Source organism: Myxocyprinus asiaticus, chromosome 3 (genome assembly GCF_019703515.2).
Source record: "Myxocyprinus asiaticus isolate MX2 ecotype Aquarium Trade chromosome 3, UBuf_Myxa_2, whole genome shotgun sequence".
Classification (NCBI taxonomy): Eukaryota; Metazoa; Chordata; class Actinopteri; order Cypriniformes; family Catostomidae; genus Myxocyprinus; species Myxocyprinus asiaticus.
In genome coordinates this window covers 46,091,308-46,115,730 of record NC_059346.1, presented here as the reverse complement: position 1 = coordinate 46,115,730, position 24,423 = coordinate 46,091,308, and the positions used below count along the sequence as shown (strand labels likewise).

The window sequence follows — 24,423 nt, the reverse complement described above, 5'->3', positions numbered from 1 at the left end:
TATATATATATATATAAATTCATGATCAATAGAGTCAAACGCCTTAAAGTCTAGCAACATAATAATGGCACCATCTTCAATAAGATGAGAGTAGTTTAACATATCTAATACCAGGCAAATATTATTTGAAACATGTCTACCCTTTATAAAAACCTGACTGTGTTATCGAAATCTCTTCCAAACAAGCTCTCTGTCTTTTGTCTTAAAGAGAAGTTAATTAATAATCAGTTTAGTAGTGTAATAGGATGCCAATTATCAATATAAAGACTATCTTTGTTGGGTTTGGTTAAGAGAGATTCCTTGTTTCATAGTTTCTGATAATTCAGCAGTTCTTAACTATAAAGACAGGAAAAACATGAAATCTCTTAGATCCTTCCAAAAAAAGTCCAATTAAATTCAAAAGGCAAGTCATCAGGGCCAGGCCTTTTGTTTATAGGAGTGAATAAGATATGATCTGATTCTTCTAATGATAAAGGTCTTTCAAAAACATTTGAGCTTTGAGGAGATATTTTGGCTATATAAAAAAAATAAAAAAATTGAAAGATGAAGCGTAGAACTTTTGATAAAAGTTGAAACATTTTTTAGATAGTTTTACCTACTTTAAATCAAATAGAAGCACTAGAACCAGTAACAGCACATGATTACAAAAAGCCCTTTTCATTACCAAATAATATAGCTCCAGGTCTAGATGGTTACCCACCAGAATTCTATAAACACTTTTGGTCAACAATTTTCCCCCTGTTCTTGAGAAAAATGAAAGAAATTAAATGCAATTCTCCATACCACAACATATTAACACAGCATTAATTTCAGATCTGCTTAAACCAAATAAAGACCCATCTCTCTATATAGCAGTGAAAAACAGCTCCAATAAAAGGAAGGAAGCGGGAATCGGGGTGACAGTCCAAGTAAGTCAAGTTTTAATGGTCTCTCAGTTTCACAAACACAGTCTTTGGGCTTTTCAGCTTGACTACAGTTCATGCACTTTAGCTTCACAACTAAATATATTTCACTACTACACGGTTTCCTTTGTTCCCATCTCTCTCTCCCTCACTGGTGTTCTCGGGGTCCATTTCAAGCTCATCTCCATTGTCACTGTAAGGAGACACAGGTGTTACATATAATTAATCACCAGGTGATGGCCCTTACCGCTTCCTCTCTCACCAGTGACAGACACGTGACCAGGTCCCGCTCCACAAGCAGTTATCGGCCATTATTTCTTAACACAGACATGAAAATAATCAGTAAACCATTAGCCACATATTTAGAATCTGTCTTACCATCTCTCATCCACCCCTACTTTATTACAATATTATAATCTTCAATTATAAGCTTCAGAAACACCAAACATAAAATTTCAACATCCTGGTTACTTTCATAACCTCCATTCCCTGATGGAGGGAACGAGACGTTACTTTTGCTCCTGTTCCTGCACAGTATCTATCAGTTATCTCCATTGTCTTTTTTACACTATTCCAATCTTTCAAAATTAATGCAGTATCATCCGCTTATTGAAAAATGTTTGTTTCATTTCACTTTTTTCTATGTAAATCCCTTACTTCTTTTTTGACTAATGGCTAATCCCTATTTTTCTGTCACTATTGTATATAACAATGTGGATAGTGGGCATCTTTGCCTTATAGACCTTGTAATATGAAATTCATCTGTTAAAAAAAAACATTGATTTTCACCCTACTTGAAATATTTGTGTATAAACACTTTTTCCCCAAATTTTCCCATTATATCCAATAGATACTTGTGCTCCACCCTATCAAATAACCATTTTCTTTTCTCTACTTCATATACCACATTATATCCTGTATGCTAATAAAAGTATCTGTTATGTCTCTATTTAAACCCCATATGCTTGACTCGTAGTAATAATATTTGTTACAACATTTTTTAGCCTGTTTGCTAACACCTTTGCTAAAATTTTATAACCTGTATTCTGCAGTGCAATTGTAATTGGTCTATAATTTTTTTAAGTCCCCTTTATCTCATTTTCTCTTGTAAATTATTTTGATCTTTCCTCTTTTCATACTGTCAGTAAGCTGCATCTGATTAAAAATGCCCTTAAGTACCTCATATAAAACCGGACCTAAAACATTCTTAAAACTTTATAAAACTCTGATGGTACTCCATACAAACCCAGACTTTTACCATTGTTTAACTGTATTATTACATTTTCTATTTCTTACTCAGTTATGCTTTCTTCACACATTTTCTTATCACTGCTACTCACTTTTAACTTAATCTTGCTTAATAAATACCGCTCATCATCTTCAATGATTCCATTGTCTTTAAAAAATCCTCATAAAAAACATTGAACTTCCTCCAATATTTTCTCAATATTCCCCCCCACCCCACGCAATCAGACTTTTGAGCTCTTGATCTCTCACGATCAATATACATCAACACTGTACTTTATTAGTCTCACACTGGACTCACATAATTTATACTTTCTCTTAATAACAAACTGGCTCCTGACTATCAAACCGACAGCCTGAATGTTAATACAACACTATACAACACCACTATACAATAAGTATTCTGTTAAAGCGGACATCCAAAATTTAACATTTAAATGATGCATACTTATTCTATATAAGACCAAATTCTGACACATATCGGAATATTTTGGTTTACGTGAACGTGCTCACACAATTAATAATAAATTCAGCCAGTCACTATTTGCATCAACTCGTAAGTCAACGCACATTGGCACACTGAAGCATAAGCACAGAAAACTTTTGTAAGCATGCTTGTCAGTTGACATATGCAAAAGAACATTTTCACATCAGTTTCTGCCTTTAAAAATCCTGATTTGTTCCTCATTTTTGATGTAGGATCAAATCCATGGAATTTATGATCAAATCTGATCATACATAAGTTTTGTAAATGAGGCCCCAGGTCATTCACATTCATATTGTGATGCCTAGGTCTGTCACATTAGAGAAGGGCAACTAAAAATGAAAGCTCCCACTTGGAGAATGCAGGCATCGATCCCACTACCTCTTGCATACTAAGTAAGCACTCTTTTAAGCTAATTCTCCTACAGTTAGGGTTAAAACACTTGTTTTTATAATTTTTTGGTTCCTCAGTTGTGCATCCCAGAGTTACCCAGCCCCCTTGTTTGATTCTTTTGGATTGGGCCATGGGCCAGTAATGCCTTGCAATATTCAGAAAAACAATGCCCAAGGAGTATCACCAGGTAGTGATAGGGTATCAAAAGTGTGTTTTGTGGTCTAGTAGGTTTGACCCAAGAGGACTGTGACATGGTGATGTAAGGAACTTCAGTGGTGACCCAAGGAAACTTCAATACACATTAAACTTGTTTTTCAAGAAAGCTATAGATGCAGATGAAATGGGACAAAATAAGCAAAATTTAGATTGGCATTTTTGATTGGATTAATTGATCATTTGACATGTTATTGAACTGTATGCTTGCCAAAGAGTTAAGATTTCTTTATTTCCTCATTCATGAAGATATGAGCTGTAATTGCATGACCGGAAATAGCTGTAAATAGGCGTGGCACGCTGAGCACCAGAACATCATGAGGTTTGTATTGACACTATAGAAAAGCTCAGCTAGCACAAGGTGGCTCGTTGGTCCAGGGGTGTGATTCTTGCTCAGGCTGTGTAACGTAAGGAAGGAAGTCATGAGAGCTGGATCTAGGTGAAGCAAACTAGTTTTTAATAAAGTAAACAAAGTACAGATAAACGGGGTAAACACAGGAACAAAAAAAGAAACATCCACGATGGGAATGGGTCAATGAACAGGCGGTCAAAACACATAACAACTGACCAAGAACACGCAAACAACAGGGCATTATATACACAATGGGTAATGAAAGACAGGTGAAGACAATCAAGGACAGCTGGCAGTGATGAGGGCAGGGAATTATGGGAAGTGTAGTCCAGGAGGAATAGATGACAGGGGAGAAATACAAGGCAAACAACAGTGAATCATGACAGGCTGCGACAGGTCCTGTTCTTGCTCTACAAGCTTCATCCCATGGAGTGCATTTTCTTACTGTTAGCATCACAAACTTACAAGCATGTTGTGGGAATTTGGCCCCAGACAGCAGTTCTGCATGGCCAGTTAGAGCGTGGTGCTAATAATGCCAAAGTTGGAGATTTGATCCCCATACAGGCCCAGAAGCCTTTTGTTCTGAATCTCTCTTCTGCTCAGCTCTTCCATGCCAGCTGGCCTCATGGAAATTTGTATCGAGCAATGCTGAGTTTGAGGTTGAAATAGCCCAGTTGGGAGAGCACTAGGTTGAAGATTTAAAGGTCCCTGGTTTAATCCTGGGTTTCAGCCACCACTTTTAGTCCTTGGCTGCCTTCTGCCCAGGTTGTACACCTTTCCGCAGAGCAATTATGTTGTCAACCCCCAGGGTGCCCTACTGTTAAAAATGCTTGGTGTAATGGTTAGCACTCTGGACTTCAAATCTCAGAAGGACCTTCTGCAGCTTTTGTGCCAAAGGTATCGAGGACCCAAACAGAAAAACTTTTTAAAATGCTCTAATTTATTAAGACGTTTGTAAAATGATCTTAAATGTGAATTTAGGACAATTTCCTAAATGTTCCGACGAAGGATTTATAAAATGTCCCTATGCACGAAAATATGTTCCTTCATGTATCCCACTTTATAAATCGCAATTCATCTTAAAATCATGCGCAGGTGAACGAATGCATGGATGTCCACAAATCCTAATATGGTGAGACAGAATACAATAAAAGCCCATGCACAAGTTTTTCATTCGTTCATTCATTCATATGGAATGTTCACGTGCGGTTGGCAAGGTTTTCTAAAAAAGTGAGTGCACCTACTGGTGTCTGCCCATTAAATGCAGCCTATTCAACAAATCATCATCAGTTAATAATTTTCATTATCAATAATAAATCCATACATTGACTGACCATGTTTACTGTAAATCCACACCATTTATCAACCAATGTCCATATTATTGTTAAACCTTAATTACAAAAATAAGTTTACATGCTCTTTTACATATAATGAAATATATAGTCTACATGGCAACCATGTTCTGTATAAACTACATGCGTGTTCTTTTCCTGCTGTTCTCTTCTTCTCGCTCTTGCCATTGATTACACTGCATTTTAGTTCATTCATTTTTATTTATGTCCCCAACAATAGCAGAGAAGAGGCTTAAGGATTGATAAAAAAAAAATGTAGGCAAGTTTTTGAGACTGTTGCTGTACTTTTTAAACATCTGTTTATTGATTTAACTATGTTTAACAATAATCTTTCCTTCTCCTCCTTGCAATTTGTCACTAGACACAGAACTAATGGCTTTTGACATCCCTGATGTCAAACCTGGTTTGACACATAATTAGTTGTGTAATGTATAACAAGTAGCATGGTCTGATACGTTTGGGAACCACTGCTCTAGATTGAGTGCCCATGGTTGGCAGCTATAGTGACACAATGCATATTTATGTAGCAAAATTTGCATAGCCAATTTAATCCCATAATGTCATACTTCTGCATGGGGCATCAACCCTGTAGCTTCAAAAGTGCATAGCCAATTGACCAGTCCATCTGTCAGGGCTACCGCTTGGATCTGTCAATATTTTCATGGTAAATCTCTATTCGTAAGAATCAAATATAAATACCTCTTTTTGGTCACAACTAAAGAATATTTAGCTTAACGTAATTTTAAAGCCACTCATGACAAACGTACTAACCCATTATAGTGGAAGTTGCTAGTGCCCTCGTTTTGATGAATAATTTGTAACCATAACCTTTGGCTTTGCACAAGCACCTCAACAAAAGACATAATATGACACAGAGCAGTGTATTTTCCATGTCAAACAATTACTTCTGCAGTCACAAAAGGCTTTTTTCCAGATGTGACTAATATAATGCACTTGATGAAAATCACTGTGTGATGAGAGGCAAGTGTAATATAAAGCACAAAGTGTTTTTGCACTATATGGCCCTTTACAATAAAACTGACATCTGTATGAACACCACTGTTGCTATGACAAACAATTCTCATGTCTTCTCAGTTCAAAGAAAAAAGGCATACTAGAAAATAAAGGATTAACAATATATGTGTGGCTGCAAAAATAATATTTTAACTATTTTTTTTTTTTTTTTTAAATGTATACAAAAATATTCCCTTTCCAAGTATATTAAAGGCACTTAAATTAAAAACATTTGACAGAAACAGATTCTTCTTTCAATTAAATCAAACCACAGGAGTTAAATGTGAATCTTTTTCTTTAAAACTTGTTTTCCCAAAAAATGAAAGATGGGAGGTAGACATTTACATGTTAATTTTCAAGTTTGGATCCACCTCCATTACTTAAATGGTGAGTCATATGCTGGCTTTTGCATGAATATGTGTGTATATGCATGTGTGTTGGTGAGTCTAAGTATGTAATTATCATCCCAGCAAATCTGAACCCCACTTAGCTAGTATCAGAGGCTTACAATAGATAGACTTCAGACCTGCTGGTATATGCAAGTATACACAACAACCTGAATTGAATGATATGTGTGACAGTAAACCTTACTCACCTGGACAGCCAAATACAAGATTTATCTTCAAAAAATCTCTCCATTCTCTATTGCACTTTACAGAAAATATACATAAACACAAAAGTACATGAATAAATACACATGATCATGTGTAACTATAGAATACAAAATAAGTACTTTAATACAATTAAATGTTTAAATTGTTCCTTATCGGTTTCCCACATGATGTGCGAAAAACACAACTATATGAATAAATTAAGACTTGTAACATTCTGAAAAAGTTTTAGAAGCACCTCTAGCAAAATATTCAGGCCTTGTTTTCCAGAAACAAGAAGCACAGCTCTGAAAAAAGAGCATATGTCATCCAGAGCTGCTAGCATAAGAAGTCTTGCTTACTCCAAAGCTGCTCCAGATTCCTTTGTCCTCATGTTTAAGGCTGCAGTCCAGGCTTGAGAGGAGAGGTACAGAATTCAGACCAGTTTCATTGGCCTCTAAACCTAAAAAGATCCTCTGTAGCAAGGGTAATTAAGGTTGTCCATCATCCCTTTTTTTTTTTTTTTTTTATAAAAAGCAAACAGGGCCAACTTCCAGGTGGTAATGTGAGCCAGGTTTAGTGCTTGGCAAGTTGTAGACCTCCACAATGGGCAGTAAATTTGGGTCCTGCGTCCGGAAAACAAACTGTGCCTGATGCCAGCGGCCATCTGTAATCTGAGAGGATAAAAAGCAGAAGGATTAGTTGTAAAAATGAGTAAAGGGATGGTAGTAGCATAATGGTTAAGGATCTATGCAGTTTACACAGAGATTGCAAGTTCCCAGGTAGATGCGACCCATGAAGGGGCCCTTGTGGCCTTGAGCAAGGCAATTAAACCCACTCCGTTCCAGCAGGAACAAACATACATGATTTTAGAGATTATGACTATAGGGTTATTACATATTTACCCAGCAGTCATCCTTTATCAGATCAGGCTCAATGAATCCCCCAGCCTCAACTATCTGCCCATTCCAGGCTTTGAAGTACACTGCACTAGAGGAAGGTATTTTGGAGTCCCCTGCTGCCCAAACAGGGATGTTCAGGCAGTGGATGGTGATGATCTGCACAGCCTCAGAGCTCAGGAGGTGGATAAAATTCATTTGGATCAGACTAACTCCAATCTCTAACTTCAAGAGAGAAATTGAGTAATGATAAAACATTAAAAATAGCATGAAATGTTTTAGAATTTTAACATCATGGCTGCTGTTTTAATTGCAGTATATAATAGGTTCATTATCAGTTAATACAGAGCTATTTAACCCATAAACATATTTTTGGTATTTAAGTTCTGCAAAATCTGTGGAATTCTGCGGGTAGTGTCGGTGCAGGCCTACTCATAACTTTCTATAGCGAATTGCCAGCGTTCAATACCTTGGACACAGCTACTGGCTTAAGGCAGGTCTGGCCTCCATTGGTGAAGTTGCAGGTCACCTCAATATTGTCAGAGCAGCAGCCTAGATTAGGATCTATCCAATAAGTGCCTTAAGATAAAGTAAAGAAACAAGATAAAAGCAAAACAAATGATGCAAATCAGACTGCATTGCCCAGAATTTGACCTAAGTGACTTGCTTTGGGTGATAAACACTTACTGTATATACACTTTTATATCATATATAAATTGTTTATTAGCTACCTTAATTAAATGAACTGGTTTTGTATAATGTAGCATCAGAGATTTACACAGAGCTAAAAAAAAAAGAAAGAATAAATTAACAAAATCTCTCACCATCATTCAACCTATGTTCACAATCAAACAGATCTCTACACATTCTAGCCGGATTCTCCTGCGTTCCCAGCGGGTTCTTGATGCTGTGGATCAGGATACTGAGGTAGTGAAGGGTCTTAAATATATCGGATCCCTGGTCCAATACTGGAAGGTCAGTATCTTGATTTATCTGTGGATTGGAATGAGACAAAGTCCATATATAATATTTTGCAGACTAACTTGTCGCTAACTGACAGAGGAATGATTGTACTACACAATACTTTGTTAGGAATGAGCTCTAAATATTGCTTGGCTCTTACCTCGGACCTTAATGCAGAGCGGGAATCAATAATCACATGTAAAGCAGCACCAAGAGCCTCATTGTCCTATGTCAAAACAAAGTGAAGTTTAACATGAGAGCAACTAATTGGATTAGACATGTGGACTTGAGTTTCTATTGACAAGATATCTATATATGCCCACTTACAAGAGAAAGAGATACACCAGGAGGCCCCTATAAACCAAAGAGAGATAAGGAAATAGCAAACATTGATTGTATTGACAGTTCATTTTAATGCTCTTAAACTAAATGCATAACACATTCTATTCATCTGGTTATTAAAATGCATCAAAATAATCACATTAATTGAAAGAATACTTACTGGAGGTCCAGGTGGTCCACTAGGACCTGGAGGTCCCTGACGGATGGAGAAAATAACATTTTTATGTCAGTTATGTAGGTTAAGTCTAGGTTAAAAAGTACCACTTAATTTATCTAAGGGTAAAGGGGTATTTACATTGAAGACAAAAATTGGGAAACATACCCTGGGTCCCTGAAAACCCTGTTCAAAAAAAAAGGAGAACCACAAAATGTTTAATTTTTAATAATGATCCCTTTTTCAATAGTGAATTGACTTTAACAATAAACTCTCTCCCTGCACATCTGAATGTGATGTACATGCTCCCTCTTTTTTATGTTCATTATAAAATATGAAGTGTGAAAACATTACTGCCCTGTAACCAATATGAGAAATTAAGCATCCCAAGAACAACACTCACCATTTCCCCTTTACTTCCTTTGTCTCCTTGTGGTCCCTAATACACAGATAATTTTTATTATTTTATATTTTATATTATGCACCCAATTAGAGACCATCCATAAAACAACACACTCTCTCTCTAATAAAGCAATACTGAAATGAGTGATGAAGATCATACATACTGAATTACCACCAGGCCCAATGATACCAACAGGTCCGATGACTCCTTGCATCCCCTTAATAGAAGAAACATCCACAGTAGTTGCTGATCAAGAACTCTTTATCCATCTCACTTGTTTTAATAACAGTTCTCAAAGTAGTACTTACCATTAAACCCTGAGGACCCTTTGGACCCTGGATACCAACTGCACCAAGGTCTCCTGGTGGACCCTGTGAATGAAAAACACAGCTTGTTATCTCATGTAAAATCAGATGATAGCCTTGGCAATAGCTATCAGACAAAACTGTGTGGTCCAAACTGATATTATACATTTTTAATCACAACACATTTGTTTAGTTGCATTGTTTAACTAGTTCTCTTTACTAATTTTAAAAGGGTAAATGAAAATTCTCTCATAATTTACTCACCCTCAAGCCAACCCTGATGTATATTCTTCTTTCATAACACAAAGATTTTAAGAAGAATATTTTAGCTCTGTAGATCCTTACAATGCAAGTGAATCAGGCCTTGAAGCCCCAAAAAGCAGATAAAGTCAGCATAAACATAATCCATCAGACTCCAGTGGTTTAATCAATGTCTGCTGAAGTGATGCAGTTGGTTTTGGGTGAATACAGACCAAAATATAACTCCTTTTTCACTGTACATTTTGACAACAGTCTCCTTGGCGATCATTATTTCAAGCTTGGTTACAATTCCTACAGCGCCATCTAGCACTCTTCACATGCGTCAAGCACTAGTAAGTGTAATCGAGTTTGAAATAATGATGCAGAATGCAATGGAAAGATGAACAGTGAAAAAGGAGTTATATTTTGGTCTGTTCTCACCCCAAACCAACTGGATCTCTTCAGAAGACATTGATTAAACCACTGGAGTCTTATAGATTACTTTTATGCTGACTTTCTCTTATTTTTAGAGCTTCAATTGCCTGATCACCATTCACTTGTATTGTATGGACCTACAGAACTGAGATATTCTTCTAAAAATCTTTGTTTGTGCTCTGCAGAAGAAAGTAAGTCATGAGGGTGTGTAAATGAGAGAATTTTCATTTTTGAGTGAACTATCCCTTTAAAAGCAGCAGTGCTAGAACAGTTGTGCTCAAATTCTAGGTTGCACTTTAAATTGATTTGATCTGTGGTGTAATATTCACATCTTTTGGTATTTTTGAAAACAACTTGGCACTAAACATGAATCATATCTAGGTAACATCTGAAGATACTTAGAATGCACAGAATGTTAAATTATATGATGATGAGAATGAAGGATACAAGTTTACCTTTGGTCCAAACATTCCAAAAACTCCAGGAAATCCCTGTTCACCAGTATCACCCTAAGATGAAAAATATAAACCACACATCTTGATCCTAGACTAGTAATGTTAACTAAAGATGGTCAAGATAAAATTTGATGTTGGCTTGACAAAGCCTTTCCTTAAATAGTTTAAAAGCTTTAAGTTTGACAGACAGAAAGAACATTAGATGGACAGAAAGACAAAAAGATAAAGCATTAGATGTCTATCTGTGTGTCTGTCTGTCTGTCTGTCTTTTTCAAGCCAACATAATGAAATAGAATAATGCCGAACAGCAACATACCAGAATCCGACTTTATTTTTAAGTAGGAGCTAAAGGAATGACTTTGAATAACATTGGGGTTAATTCAAATAAAATTAATAGTATTCGGCCCGTCACTGATCTCAACACGAGAGCTGAATGTCGCTACTGACTCAGTTACATTCCTTGTGGGACTCTTATAACATATAAAAAAATTATTAAACCAAACCTACTTCATTGGTGTGTGTGCCATATTTCCAATAGATTGATTATATATTCCCATAACAGAGAAACAAAACTCACAGGTTGCCCTTTGACCCCTCGGTCACCTTGTTTTCCAGGAAATCCCATCCCTCCAGTAAACCCTCTCTTGCCCGGAGGTCCAGTTTGGCCAAAGAGGCCCCTTTCACCCTAAAACACAGTGCAGAGAAAGATCTTTAACCCTCATGTTGTGTTCCAGTCATTTGGACCTGAAGAGGATTTTCTTTTGCCTGAAAATGCTAGTTAATTTTATACTATTGGACTAAAACTTACTGACTTTGCTCACACAGTGTATCACAACTTCTCAAATTTCACCTTGTTACACTTTTGGTGTTCCAGGTCAAAAATGGCCAGCCTATAAAAATTGCTTATAAATCTCTCGTTATGCTATGTTATCACCAAATATTGGATTAGATCTTTTTGCCAACTTGTTTTCTTTCAATTAGCACAGGTTTTGTATTTCTTTTTGGAACTTATTGATCATAGGCCTCAATGACCTGAGCTTATGCACCTCAGTTTTTGAGTGAAAAAAAGCATTATTAGTGGATCATTTTGGCAATATTAAATAAAATATGAAAATATTTTGTACTATTTATCACACTAGTGTGATTTAATGTTTAACCAGGAAGTTTGTTATGAAATGCTTTTATTTTGTACAAAATGGCACAAAGTCACACTTGTGGTGTTCCAGGTCAAAAATGACCGGGCATTGAAAATGAATGGGGGAGATCAAAAATAAGAGAAAAATTGAGTATTCAGGAGCATGTTCATTATGTTCATGTTCACATATGTGCATGTGTGCTTGGAAACATAAATGCCTCGGACCTGTGCACGCGCACATACACACACACACACACACAGGTGCACTAACACACACGTGCACGCACATTCAAACACACACATGCTCACGTACACGCATAAGCTCTTTGAGCATTACATGCTTTCTTATATGTTCATCTTCACATGTGCAGGTGTGCTTGCAAACAAAGGCCTCAGATCTGGACATGCGCACACAAACACATACACACGTGCACACACACATGCTCACGTACATGCACAAACTCTTTGAGCATTACATACATTCTTACATGTTCATGTTCACATATGTGCATGTGGGCTTGCAAACATAAAGGCCTTGGAACTGTGCACGTGCACACACACACATGCGCACACACACACGAACACACACATGCTCACGTACATGCACAAACTCTTGAGCATTACATGGTTTCTTACATGTTGGTGTTCACATATGTATATGTGTGCTTGCAAACATGAAGGCCTCGGATCTGTGCATGCGCACATACACACACATGCACACTAACACACACACACACACGAGTGCACACATGAACACACACATACTCACGTACACGCACAAACTCGAGTATTACATGCTTTCTTTTTCACAGAGATTAACTTTATCCTACCCTGAACTGCATCCAACATCCATTCATCCATCCAACATTACCACGCACGCACGCAGCACGCACGCACACACGCACGCACGCACGCACACACGCACACACACACACATACACACACAAGAACTGTCTTTGCCACACAGTGACTCCTGTCCAATAGAATCAATAGAACTGTGGTGTTCCCGGTCAAAGATGACCGGCCTTTGAAAATGAATGGGGAAGATCACAAAAAGCAGGACTTTTATTTTGAAATGCTTTTATTTTCTGAAAAGGGGCACAAAGTAACACTTGTGGTGTTCCCTGTCAAATCTGAACATTGTGACAAAGAAAACTGGCCTAAGCCTATTTACACATGAACACTGTCATATAAAGAACATTTCATGGAACAAAAGTACCAACACTTCATATTTCTGTTATAATCTCTAAACTGTTATAAAAAAAGAAATGTCCCTTTTTCAGGACACTGTATTTTAAAGATAATTTTGTAAAAATCCAAATAACTTTACAGCTCTTTATTGTAAAGGGTTTAAACAATGTTCCCTTTTTCAGGACACTGTATTTTAAAGATAATTTTGTAAAAATCCAAGTAACTTTACAGCTCTTTATTGTAAAGGGTTTAAACAATGTTTTCCATGCTTATTCTTTGAACCATAAACAATTAATGAACATGCACCTGTGGAACGGTCGTTAAAACACTAACAGCTTACAGACGGTAGGCGATTAAGGTCACAAAGTTATAAAAACTTAGGACACTAAAGAGACCTTTCTACTGACTCTGAAAAACACCAAAAGAAAGATGCCCAGAGTCCCTGCTCATCTGCGTGAACATGCCTTAGGCATGCTGCATGGAGGCATGAGGACTGCAGATGTGGCCAGGGCAATAAATTGCAATGTCCGTACTGTGAGACGCCTAAGACAGCGCTACAGGGAGACAGGAAGGACAGCTGATCGTCCTTGCTGTGGCAGACCATGTATAGCAACACCTGCACAGGATCGGTACATCTGAATATCACACCTGCGGGACAGGTACAGGATGGCAACAACAACTGCCCGAGTTACACCAGGAGCGCACAATCCCTTCATCAGTGCTCAGACTGTCCACAATAGGCTGAGAGAGGCTGAACTGAGGGCTTGTAGGCCTGTTGTAAGGCAGGTCCTTACCAGACATCACCAGCAGCAATGTCGCCTATGGGCACAAACCCACCTTCGCTGGACCAGACTGGACTGGTATAAAGTGCTCTTCACTGACGAGTTGTGGTTTTGTCACAGGAATGTCAGTGTTCTGCCATGGCCAGCGAAGAGCCTGGATCTCAATCCCATTGAGCACGTCTGGGACCTGTTGGATCGGAGGGTGAGGGCTAAGGCCATTCCCCCCAGAAATGTCTGGGAACCTGTGCCTTGGTGGAAGTGTTGGGTAACATCTCACAGCAAGAACTGGCAAATCTGGTGCAGTCCATGAGGAGGAGATGCACTGCAGTACTTAATGCAGCTGGTGGCCACACCAGATACTGACTGTTACTGTGATTTTGACCCCCACTTTTTCAGGGACACATTATTCCATTTCTGTTAGTCACATGTCTGTGAAACTTGTTCAGTTTATGTCTTTGTTGTTTAATCTTTTTATAGTCATACAAATATTGACACGTTAAGTTTGCTGAATATAAAAGCAGCTGAAAGTGAGAGGATGTTTATTTATTTTTTTGCTGAGTTTATTTTCTAATCAACAACAAACCAAATTAATGAACATCTGGTGGTTTTGTGTCCTCATGCACATGACTGACAATAGCCTTTTGCATGTGCCTTACAAATGTGTGCTCTGCATTTGAAACACACAAAGCTTGATGAAAGAAAGATCATCAAAGAAAGATTCTACTGGAGAGGGGTCACTGTGGGGCAAAGACAGTTCTCGTGTGTGTGTGCATGCATTGCAAGCACATATGTGAACATGATAAACATGCTCCTGAACACTCAATTTTTCTCTTATTTTTGATCTTCCCCCATTCATTTTCAATGGCTGGTCATTATTGACCGGGAACAACACAAGTGTGACTTTGTGCCATTTTGTACAAAATAAAAGCATTTCAAAACAAACTTGTTTGTTAAACATTAAAGTACAATAGTGTGATAAATAGTACAGAATGTTTTCATATTTTATTTAATACTGCCAAAATTATCCACAAATCATTCTTTTTTCACTCGAAAACAGGTGCATAAGCTCAGGTCAATGAGAACTACGATCAGTAAGTTCCAAAAAGAAATACAAAACCTGTGCTAATTAGAAGAAAACAAGTTGGCAAAAGATCTAATCCAATATTTGGTGATAATATAGCATAATGAGAGATTTATAAGCAATTGTTAATAACATAAAACAGTGAATTACCTTTGGCCCAAAAGAGCCTTGAATTCCTGGTAGACCTGGTACACCTGTTTTGCCTTGAGGACCTGGTTTTCCAGGCAGACCAACCTCCCCATCACCTCCATGCTCACCCTAATGCGTATAACAGAGGGAAAACAGCAAAGCACATCACAAACATCATCTCCTTAAAGCCATAAAGCACCTAGGCCAAAATTAGTTTGAAAGAGAATTACATTCAGTGTCTTACTGGAATTCCTTTAGCTCCATCTTTCCCAGTGAGTCCATCTACCCCAGGATCACCCTCAAGTCCCTCACGACCAACAACTCCTCTGGGGCCAGGAAGACCAACAAGACCCTTTGAGAGGAAAACAACAGTTCTACTTTAAAATCAACTGTAAGTTGTCATGTTGTCACCTAAGTCTTGTCAAAAACAAACTTACAGGGGACCCTCGGCTTCCAGATTCACCTGGGGGACCGTTTTTGCCTTTTGGACCCTGAATAAATCATTAAACATTTATGAAGGCCATACAATAACACTTATATGGGAAGCAAAATGAAAAGCAGCAATTCTTACTTCATTGCCTTTGGACCCTTCGGGCCCCGGAACACCTTTTGGCCCAGCATTTCCCTGTGGTTATATACAAGGAATAAAAAATGAGAAAATATATCTGAAGGAAATATTCATACAGAAATTTCATATCTCAGTTACGAATCAGATAATTAATTAGATGTAGATTGACTCACAGGGAGTCCAGGTGCCCCTGGCTTTCCTCTTCTCCCATGAACACCTTCATGACCCTTAAAGATGTACATTGAAATTCAAAACAATTGAAGATTGCATATTTAAAGGAATAGTTTGCCCAAAAAAATTAAAGGCCCATCATCATTTATTCACCCTCATGTTGTTCCAAATCTGTATTACTTTTTTCTTTAATGGAACACAAAAAGAGATGCTGGGAAGAATGTAGCCTCAGTAACCATTCACTTTCACTGTACGGAAAAAATTATGCAATGGAAGTGAATGGTGACTAACGTTGCAGGCATAACCTTCTAGACATGACCCAATACACGACCAAGGACAATGGAAAACATGAGGGCTTAAATACAAAAAGGGCAAACAAGACTCAATCAACATAAACCAATCACAAGGAAACTAATTAACAGAATAGCAAGACTGATCAAGACAATGAAACAAGAATCAATAAAAAGACAAGATTAATAAACATGGAACATGAGGGTCACAAGACAACAACCGGGGAAATCACATGACATAGACAGGAAATAGGAAGTGTCTAAGACAAGGAAACTAAACTTCAAAATGCTAACATTCTGTCTACCATCTTATTTTGTGTTCTATGGAGGACAGAAAGTATTTGAGGTTTGGAACAACATGAGAATGAGTAAATGATGACAGAATTTTCATTTTTGGGTGAACTTTTCCTTTAATTAGTTATCTATTTTTAGATTTTCCAAAAATAGTTATATACTAAACTATAACAATAATACAAAAAGCTATCTTTAGCTATGCAAACCTACTGGGTATCCAGGGTCACCAGGTTCTCCCCTTTCTCCTCTGTTGCCAACAGGTCCCTGAATCCCAGATAAAACCAAACACATTGATCAGGTTGGAACCCAGAATTCTTTCAAAACAAGACAATAAAGCATAGTAAAACCTAGTGGACTGACTCACGATGTCACCTGAAGGACCAGGTGGACCTTCAACCTTCCCATCATCTCCTTGCTCTCCCTGAAAATGATTTGAAATTCATTTGAGCATTGATTTCTGGTTGTGTATTAAGATGCCAAGACTATCATTGTGGGGCAGAATGTGGCCCTAATTAAAGGAAGAGGCTGTTAAAGGATTTATGCCAGCATTCTGTCAATGGATTTCTCTAGCTAAAACTTCAAGTGCTGATGTTTCTTTGGCCATGTGCTATGCATAAGCCAAGTTAAAATTACATCAATAAACTGCAGTTTTTGAGAATCTAGACCATGATTTAACAAATAAATTGTAGAAAACCTTTTAAGAATAATATGCTGTTCGTTTTTATTATGCATACAAAAACAGCATTTCTTTGTTAGACTTCTTAGGTTTCTGAAACTATCTTCTAATTATAAACAGGGCTGGATAGGTAATCTGGCATACCGGGCATTTTCCCGGTGGGCCGACACACTTTGGGGCCGATCAGGGGCGGACTGGCCATCGGGAGAACCGGGACTAAGCTGAAATGAGCCTGCGTAATATGCAGAACGGGCCACAAAACGGCGCCGCGATATGCAGGAGGGGGCAGCGATATGCAGAAAAGGACAGCGACCCTTTTCGGCCAGTTTGTATGTAAAATCCCGGGCTGATTTCTCTTCCCAGTCCACCTCTGATTATAAACAATAGTTTATTTGTTTTTACCTTTTCACCTTTTGGTCCTGGGGATCCTATTGGACCCTGCAGACCTTGGTGACCCTAAAGCAAATAATAAATTATGAATGAAATAGAAAGTAATAAATGTAAAAAAAAGTGGTGCAGGGAACTGTTTGAGCAATCAAAGACAAGGCAACTAGGCTTAAAAAAATAAAACCTATGAGAAAGTATACACAATAATCTGAGAAGGTGTTTTGATGTTTTTTTTTTTTGCTTCATTCTGAGGTAAAATAAAGTCTTTAAAGGCATGTCTATGCTATATGACACTTACTTCATAACCCACTAAACCTTTTTCTCCTTGTTGACCCATTGTTCCAGGAGCACCCTGAAAATCATGGGAGCCAAGTTAGATTCAGATTGCATAATCAAAAATGTTTGTTTTTTTGCATCCAATATAACCAGTGCTCAAAGTGAGCCAGTACGCGCCGATACGCACTTCACAACAACGTTTGCATACCGGCAGTTTTATAAGTTGGTGGTACAGTGACAGAAAGTATCAGTATTTCTTTAGGGTCTCAAGATAAACTTCTAGATGATGTAATATAAGAAGTTCCAAAAAATGTAATCTATCTCTGGAAAAGGGAAGGGTGTTTCAGTGAGCATTTGTAATTATTTCTGCTGACTCATTCCCCTGTGACATCATGGGTGGGTAAGTCCTTTGTAATCAATGGTCCTTTTGCTGTTTTGGGTTGACAAAAAGTGATATTGAACATGATTTTTTCAAAAGAGCAGAATACTCATTTAAAAACAGCAAAGCATGTACCACAAATCCAGTAGTTCCTCTGCTTCCTTTTGGCCCGATAAAACCCATAGCACCTTGCTCCCCGATTGGTCCAGTCTCTCCAAGGTGACCTTGGTGACCTTTGCTACCCTGAAATAAATTTTAGCATAATTTATACTCTAAATATAAGTTTTTTGCTTATGCTCAACACATACTGACATTCATTAAGCACTTTGTAGTGGTAGTGGGAAAACAAGGTTAAAAAAACAAAACAAAAAAACAAAAACATTTTAGCATTACCTTGTCTCCTGGTTTTCCCCTCTCACCAATTTTTCCAGGTTTGCCTTCAGGACCCTGAAATTAAATTAAAGAGATTATACAGACTCTGAAAAAGCTCTTCTATAGTTATGCAAGTATTAAAGGGATAGTTCACCCAAAAATGAAAATTTTCTCATCATTTACTCACCCTCATGCCATCCCAGATGTGTATGACTTTCTTTCTTCTGCACTACACAAATTAAGATTTTTAAAAGAATATTTCAGCTCTGTAGGTCCATACAATGCAAATGAATGGGTGCCAACATTTTGATGCTCCAAAAATCACATAAAGGCAGCATAAAAGTAATCCATAAGACTCCAGTGGTTAAATCCATGTTTACAGAAGTGATATGATAGGTGTGGGTGAGAAACAGATCAATATTTAAGGACATTTTTGCCAGAAATTCTTCTCCCTGTCCAGTAGGGGGCATATGCATGAAGAATGTCAATCACCAAAAAATCCAAAGAAAAAGAATGTGAAAGTTAAAGTGGAGATTGACTGAGCAGGAAGGAGAATTTAAAGTAAAAATTTGACTAAAATATTGATATTTTTCTCACACACTTCTGAAGACATTGATTTAACAACTGGAGTCATATGGATTACTTTTATTCTGGCCTATGTGATTTTTGGAGCTTCAAAATGTTGGTATTCAGTTGCATTGTATGGACCAAAAGAGCTGAGAAATTCTTCTAAAAATCTTCATTTGTGTTCTGCTGAAGAAAGAAAGTCATACACATCCGGGATTGTATACGGGTGGGTATATGATGAGAGAATTTTAATTTTTGTGTGAACTATACCTTTAACTAATGATTCTGATAATTCCTAGCTACCACATTGTGTAGTTTCCCATATTATTGCCATCTAACATCACTCAGTCTTCAATAAAACCATATAGCATGTGCTAGCTAGAGCAATATAGTGCATTGTAAATTAGTTTTACTATGCTTAATTCTTAGGCTTATTTTCTATTTTTAGGCTTAAAATCTTAACATCCTAAAGTGGTCTTAGCTGGCCTCCCTACTTGAGTCAGGCTGACTTAGCTAGTTAACCAACTGTTCTTCCAGCCTGAGCAGCTAAAAAGTGCCCAAAACCTTTCTAAAAATGATAAGAGACCAGCCTGACACTCAAAACTGGTTGTGAATACCAGTTAAGACAGCAAACCAACTGGTTTAACATTTTATTTTCCAGCAGAGAAGGCCTAGTTTGCTATGGCAGTTCAGTAGGTCTTTTAGAATTTAAGAATCAGCTAAATATTATAATACATTACTTTTTTCATGGCTAAACATGCATAAACTATAGCACTGTGAGTGGTATACCTGAGCACCCTTGCACCTGTAGGAAAGGATTTGATGCATAAAAACAGAGCAGAACACACACCTTGATGCCCATTAAGCCGGGATCTCCTGGTCGCCCTTCTTTTCCTTTAAATCCAATGGCTCCCTTTTCACCAGTTTCCCCCTCCATTCCGATATCCCCCTTATCACCCTAGAGACAAAAACCCCTGTTGAGTTTTAGGGTCAATAAAATGAGCTTAATCATTATCTATCCAAGCAAAGTTGAAACGATGTCTAACATTCTTTCAAAAAGTGACCATTTACACTCCTCATAGTCGCTTTCACACATACAGCCTTTTCTCGAACATGAACTGCAATTTTCAGTTTAGAGTTCATGTGTGAACACGACCCATTAAAAAAAAAAAAAAAGAATTTAGGGCTGGCTATTTGTCTGAATGAGTAGTAGTAATATTACCTGAAAAGTTCTGTTTTGGTGCTATGTGTGAACAGAGTCATAAGGTTAACGGTTTGAGCACATACCAGGATGCGCTGACATAAGACAGAAATGATTCAGTTACTCTGGAGTCCAAAACCATCTTAAAATTGGAGAGATAGTAAAATTATTCAATTTTAGTCAGAAGATATAAAAATATTTAATATTTGATTTTAGATCCGACTATAGGGGAAATCTCATAGTGTATGACACACCATGACTCAAATATGAAGTCATATGGTGAGCAGCAAATGTAAATCGACTGTGCGAGGCTAATTTGTTTGAGACTCGGAACAGAGAAGTCGCAACATCAACAGCAACGCTTCCGTACATCCATGTTTGTTCACATCTGTCAAGCGTCTCTCAGAACGGGGGGCGTGCATTTCCACTGAGTTTGTAATTGGACTGACTTGACAACCGGAGTGATCCTGTAGATTAGTGTGTGATATCCAGTTTTTGTCTGTAGCCATTTATGTAGTTGGTAAGTGTGTGATAACCATCACATCATCATGATTGCGCCGCGGATGGCTGTCTCGGTGTGGAGCTCCTCAGTTCTTTTGTTGTTTTTGTTTGTTTGTCCTGTGTTTAGTAATCTTTTTCCAGTCAGTTTTAACAGAGACGAACTGCTGAACATTTGACAGCATATACCAGACAATCTTTTCTCGGTTTTTGAATATTCAGAGGTTTTGCTAGACATTTTAGTTGGAGGCGCAGCTCTGCTGTTCAAGAGATGCAGGTGAGGGAGATGAGCCGGTGCGCTGGTCAAATTCCGTTGGCACGGATTTCGAACAGTGCTGCTGAGTATTCACTTAGCGAATCTCCGCTCTCTTCCTAACAAAACGGACGAACTACATCTCCTCACCCGCACAAACAAGGACTTCTCAACCCCTGCTGCCTTGTGCTTCACAGAAACCTGGCTGAGTGAAGCCATTCCGGACAGCGTGTTACATCTGCCGGGCTTTCAACTGTTCAGAGCAGATCGCATCGCAGAGTTAACGAGGAAAACGAGAGGCGGTGGAACATGCTTTTATATCAGTGAAAGTTGGTGTACAGATGTAACAACGTTAAAGAGGATGTGCTGTCCTAATTTGGAAGCGCTCTTTATTAATTGTAAGCCGTTCTACTTGCCATGGGTGTTTTCCTCGTTTATTCTGGTGAGTGTGTCTATCGTGCCAAACGCGTGTTTGAACACAGCGCTGCAACAGCTGACTGATCAAACCATAAACACAGAACAACAATACCCGGTCTCAGTTATTATTATTCTTGGGGATTTTAACAAAGCAAATCTCACACGTGAACTGCCCAAATACAAAGAGCACATCACATGCTTCACCAGAGACAGGAACATACTGGATCATTGTTACACAACAATAAAGGATGCATATCGCTCTGTCCCTAGAGCAGCTTTGGGACTCTCTGATCACTGTCTGGTTCATCTTCTTCCAACCTACAGGCAGAAATTAAAATCTGATAAGCCTGTAGTAAGGACTGTAAAGCGATGGACCAATGAAGCAGAGCGGGAACTACAAGCCTGCTTCGATTGCACAGATTGGAGTGTTTTTGAGGCTGCAGCCACAGACCTGGATGAGCTCACAGATACTGTTACATCATATATCAGTTTCTGTGAGGATATGTGCATTCCTACTAGGACTTATTTAACATTTATTTAACAAAGTTCAACAATGACAAACCGTGGTTTACAGCAGAGCTCAGGCAGCTTCGTCAGGCCAAAGAGGATGCTTACAGAGGTGGGGATAAAGTCTTGTACAATCAGGCCAGGAACACACTGAACAGGGAAATCAGAGTGGCTAAAAGAAGATACTCTGAGAAGCTGAAAAACAAGTTTTCAGCTAACGACCCAGCATCAGTGTGGAGTGGCATGAAACAACTCACAAATTACAGGACTCCTACCCCCAACCCTGTAGGGAACCAACAACTGGCTGACAAACTGAATGTGTTCTACTGCAGATTTGAAAGGCCCAATCTCACACCCCACACCCACCCTGACCTTCAATTCACACAAACACCAACACTTCCTCCAACCCCCCCTCCTCCCCCCTCCTGCTACTCAACCTGCACGTAAGATCTGTGAAGATGACGTGAGCTGCGTCTTTCGGAAACAAAGACGAAAAAGTCTTCAGGCCCAGATGGCGTCTCACCAGCGTGTCTTCGATCCTGTGCTAACCAGCTGGCCCCCATCTTCACACAGATCTTCAATAGATCACTGGAACAGTGTGAAGTCCCATGCTGCTTCAAACGCACAATCATTATTCCTGTACCAAAGAAACCAAAAATCACAGGACTTAATGACTACAGACCTGTTGCCCTGACGTCTGTGGTCATGAAATCATTTGAGAGACTGGTGTTGGCCCACCTGAAGGATCACTGGACCCTTTCTAGATCCCCTTCAATTTGCTTATCGAGCAAACAGGTCTGTGGATGATGCAGTCAACATGGGATTGCATCATATCCTGCAACATCTGGACAGACCAGGGACATATGCAAGGATCCTTTTTGTGGACATCAGTTCGGCTTTCAACACCATCATCCCAGCTATACTCCAGAATAAATTACACCAACTCTCTGTTCCTATGTCTATCTGTCAGTGGATTACCAGCTTTCTGACGGACAGGCAGCAGCTTGTGAAACAGGGGAAACTCACTTCTAGCACCTGTACAACCAGCACTGGTGCCCCCCAGGGATGTGTGCTCTCCCCACTACTCTTCTCCCTCTACACCAATGACTGCATCGCCAACGACCCCACTGTCAAGCTCCTGAAGTTTGCAGATGACACCACTGTCATCGGCCTCATCTGAGATGACAATGAGTCTGCATACAGAAGGGAGGTTGAACAGCTGGCTGTCTGGTGCAGTCAAAACAACCTTGAGTTGAACATGCTCAAAATGGTGGAGATCATTGTGGACTTAAGGAAAAACACCCCAAAACTGACCCCCCTCACCATTCTAAACAGCACTGTGGCAGCAGTGGAGTCATTCAGGTTCCTGGGCACTACCATCTCACAAGACCTGAAGTGGTTTTGAAAAAGGCCCAGCAGAGGTTGTACTTCCTTTGCCAGCTGAGGAAATTCAACCTGCCACAGGTGCTGCTGATACAGTTCTTCTCAGCAGTCACTGAGTCTGTCTTCTGCACTTCAATAACTGTCTGGTTTGGTTCAGCTACGAAATCAGACATCAGAAGACTACAAAGGACAGTTCGGACTGCTGACAGTTTGGACCCCCCCCCCCAAACTATACACTTCCAGAGTGAGGAAAAAGGCTGGAAAAATCTCTCTGAACCCCACTCACCCTGCCCACCACCTTCTTGAACTTTTGCCTTCTGGCCGACGCTTCAGAGCTCTGAGCACCAGAACCGTCAGGCACAGGAACAGTTTTTTCCCTCAGGCTATCCATCTCATGAACAGTTAAATTGCCCCATTGAGCAATAACTATGTGCAATACACAGTTTAGTCTTTCTTATATTTATATAACACATCCAACCTCTTCTGCCATTTCATTCCACTGAAAAAAAAAAAATAATAATTTTGCACTGTACATAACAGATTGTATTAGATTTGCACTACCCATGTGTATGTGTGTATGTATGTATGTGTGTGTCTGTACGTATAATTATGTTTTATTTTTTATTATTATCTATGTCTTGCTGCTGTTTTTGTATTGTTTTTGTATTGTTGTACACTGGAAGCTCCTGTCACCAAGACAAATTCCTTGTATGTGTTAGCATACTTGGCAATAAAGCTGATTCTGATTCTGAACTAGTATTTTTAGATTATGTTCAGATTTTAGATTTGTTGTAGTGTAATCCAGCCTAAAAGCAGTTCTCTTCATCTGAGCGGATGAATATATTTATCGACTGATAAAATAACTATATCTCAGAGTTTAATGGCGTTTTTGGTGCTGATGTGTGAATGGCAGCAAAACAGAAAAAAGACAGAAACTGTTGCATGTGTGAACAGCAGATGTGGTATATTTACTGGTATGGCAAATTCAACAATTTTAGTGCAATTTACCATGTTGCATGTATAAAAGGGGCTAATATTTAGAAACCTCTCTGACTGTTTAAATTTGCCTGTGCGTCATTCTCTGCTTTTAAATTCCTAATAAAGGTTGCATGGCTGAAAATATTG

At 38.6% G+C, this 24,423-nt stretch overlaps 1 protein-coding gene across 1 annotated transcript in view; it reads right to left on the bottom strand.

Annotated features, from left to right (window-relative positions):
- Positions 1–3,677: 3,677 nt before the first annotated feature.
- LOC127419336 (collagen alpha-1(XXVII) chain B-like) overlaps positions 3,678–24,423 on the bottom strand; it is a 131,430-nt gene continuing 110,684 nt past the window's right edge. The window contains exons 37-61 of the mRNA XM_051660691.1: positions 19,890–19,997; positions 18,494–18,547; positions 18,236–18,343; positions 17,744–17,797; positions 17,461–17,514; positions 16,747–16,803; positions 16,593–16,646; positions 15,801–15,854; positions 15,631–15,684; positions 15,497–15,550; positions 15,304–15,411; positions 15,081–15,188; positions 11,319–11,426; positions 10,742–10,795; positions 9,615–9,677; positions 9,470–9,523; positions 9,307–9,342; positions 9,072–9,089; positions 8,910–8,945; positions 8,735–8,761; positions 8,568–8,633; positions 8,269–8,437; positions 7,914–8,023; positions 7,451–7,669; positions 3,678–7,219 (exon numbers count right to left, since the gene is read on the bottom strand). Coding sequence (XP_051516651.1) covers positions 7,073–7,219; positions 7,451–7,669; positions 7,914–8,023; positions 8,269–8,437; positions 8,568–8,633; positions 8,735–8,761; positions 8,910–8,945; positions 9,072–9,089; positions 9,307–9,342; positions 9,470–9,523; positions 9,615–9,677; positions 10,742–10,795; positions 11,319–11,426; positions 15,081–15,188; positions 15,304–15,411; positions 15,497–15,550; positions 15,631–15,684; positions 15,801–15,854; positions 16,593–16,646; positions 16,747–16,803; positions 17,461–17,514; positions 17,744–17,797; positions 18,236–18,343; positions 18,494–18,547; positions 19,890–19,997 — 1,974 coding nt within the window. The 3' untranslated portion in view covers positions 3,678–7,072. The remainder of the gene's footprint in view (positions 7,220–7,450; positions 7,670–7,913; positions 8,024–8,268; positions 8,438–8,567; positions 8,634–8,734; positions 8,762–8,909; positions 8,946–9,071; positions 9,090–9,306; positions 9,343–9,469; positions 9,524–9,614; positions 9,678–10,741; positions 10,796–11,318; positions 11,427–15,080; positions 15,189–15,303; positions 15,412–15,496; positions 15,551–15,630; positions 15,685–15,800; positions 15,855–16,592; positions 16,647–16,746; positions 16,804–17,460; positions 17,515–17,743; positions 17,798–18,235; positions 18,344–18,493; positions 18,548–19,889; positions 19,998–24,423) is intronic.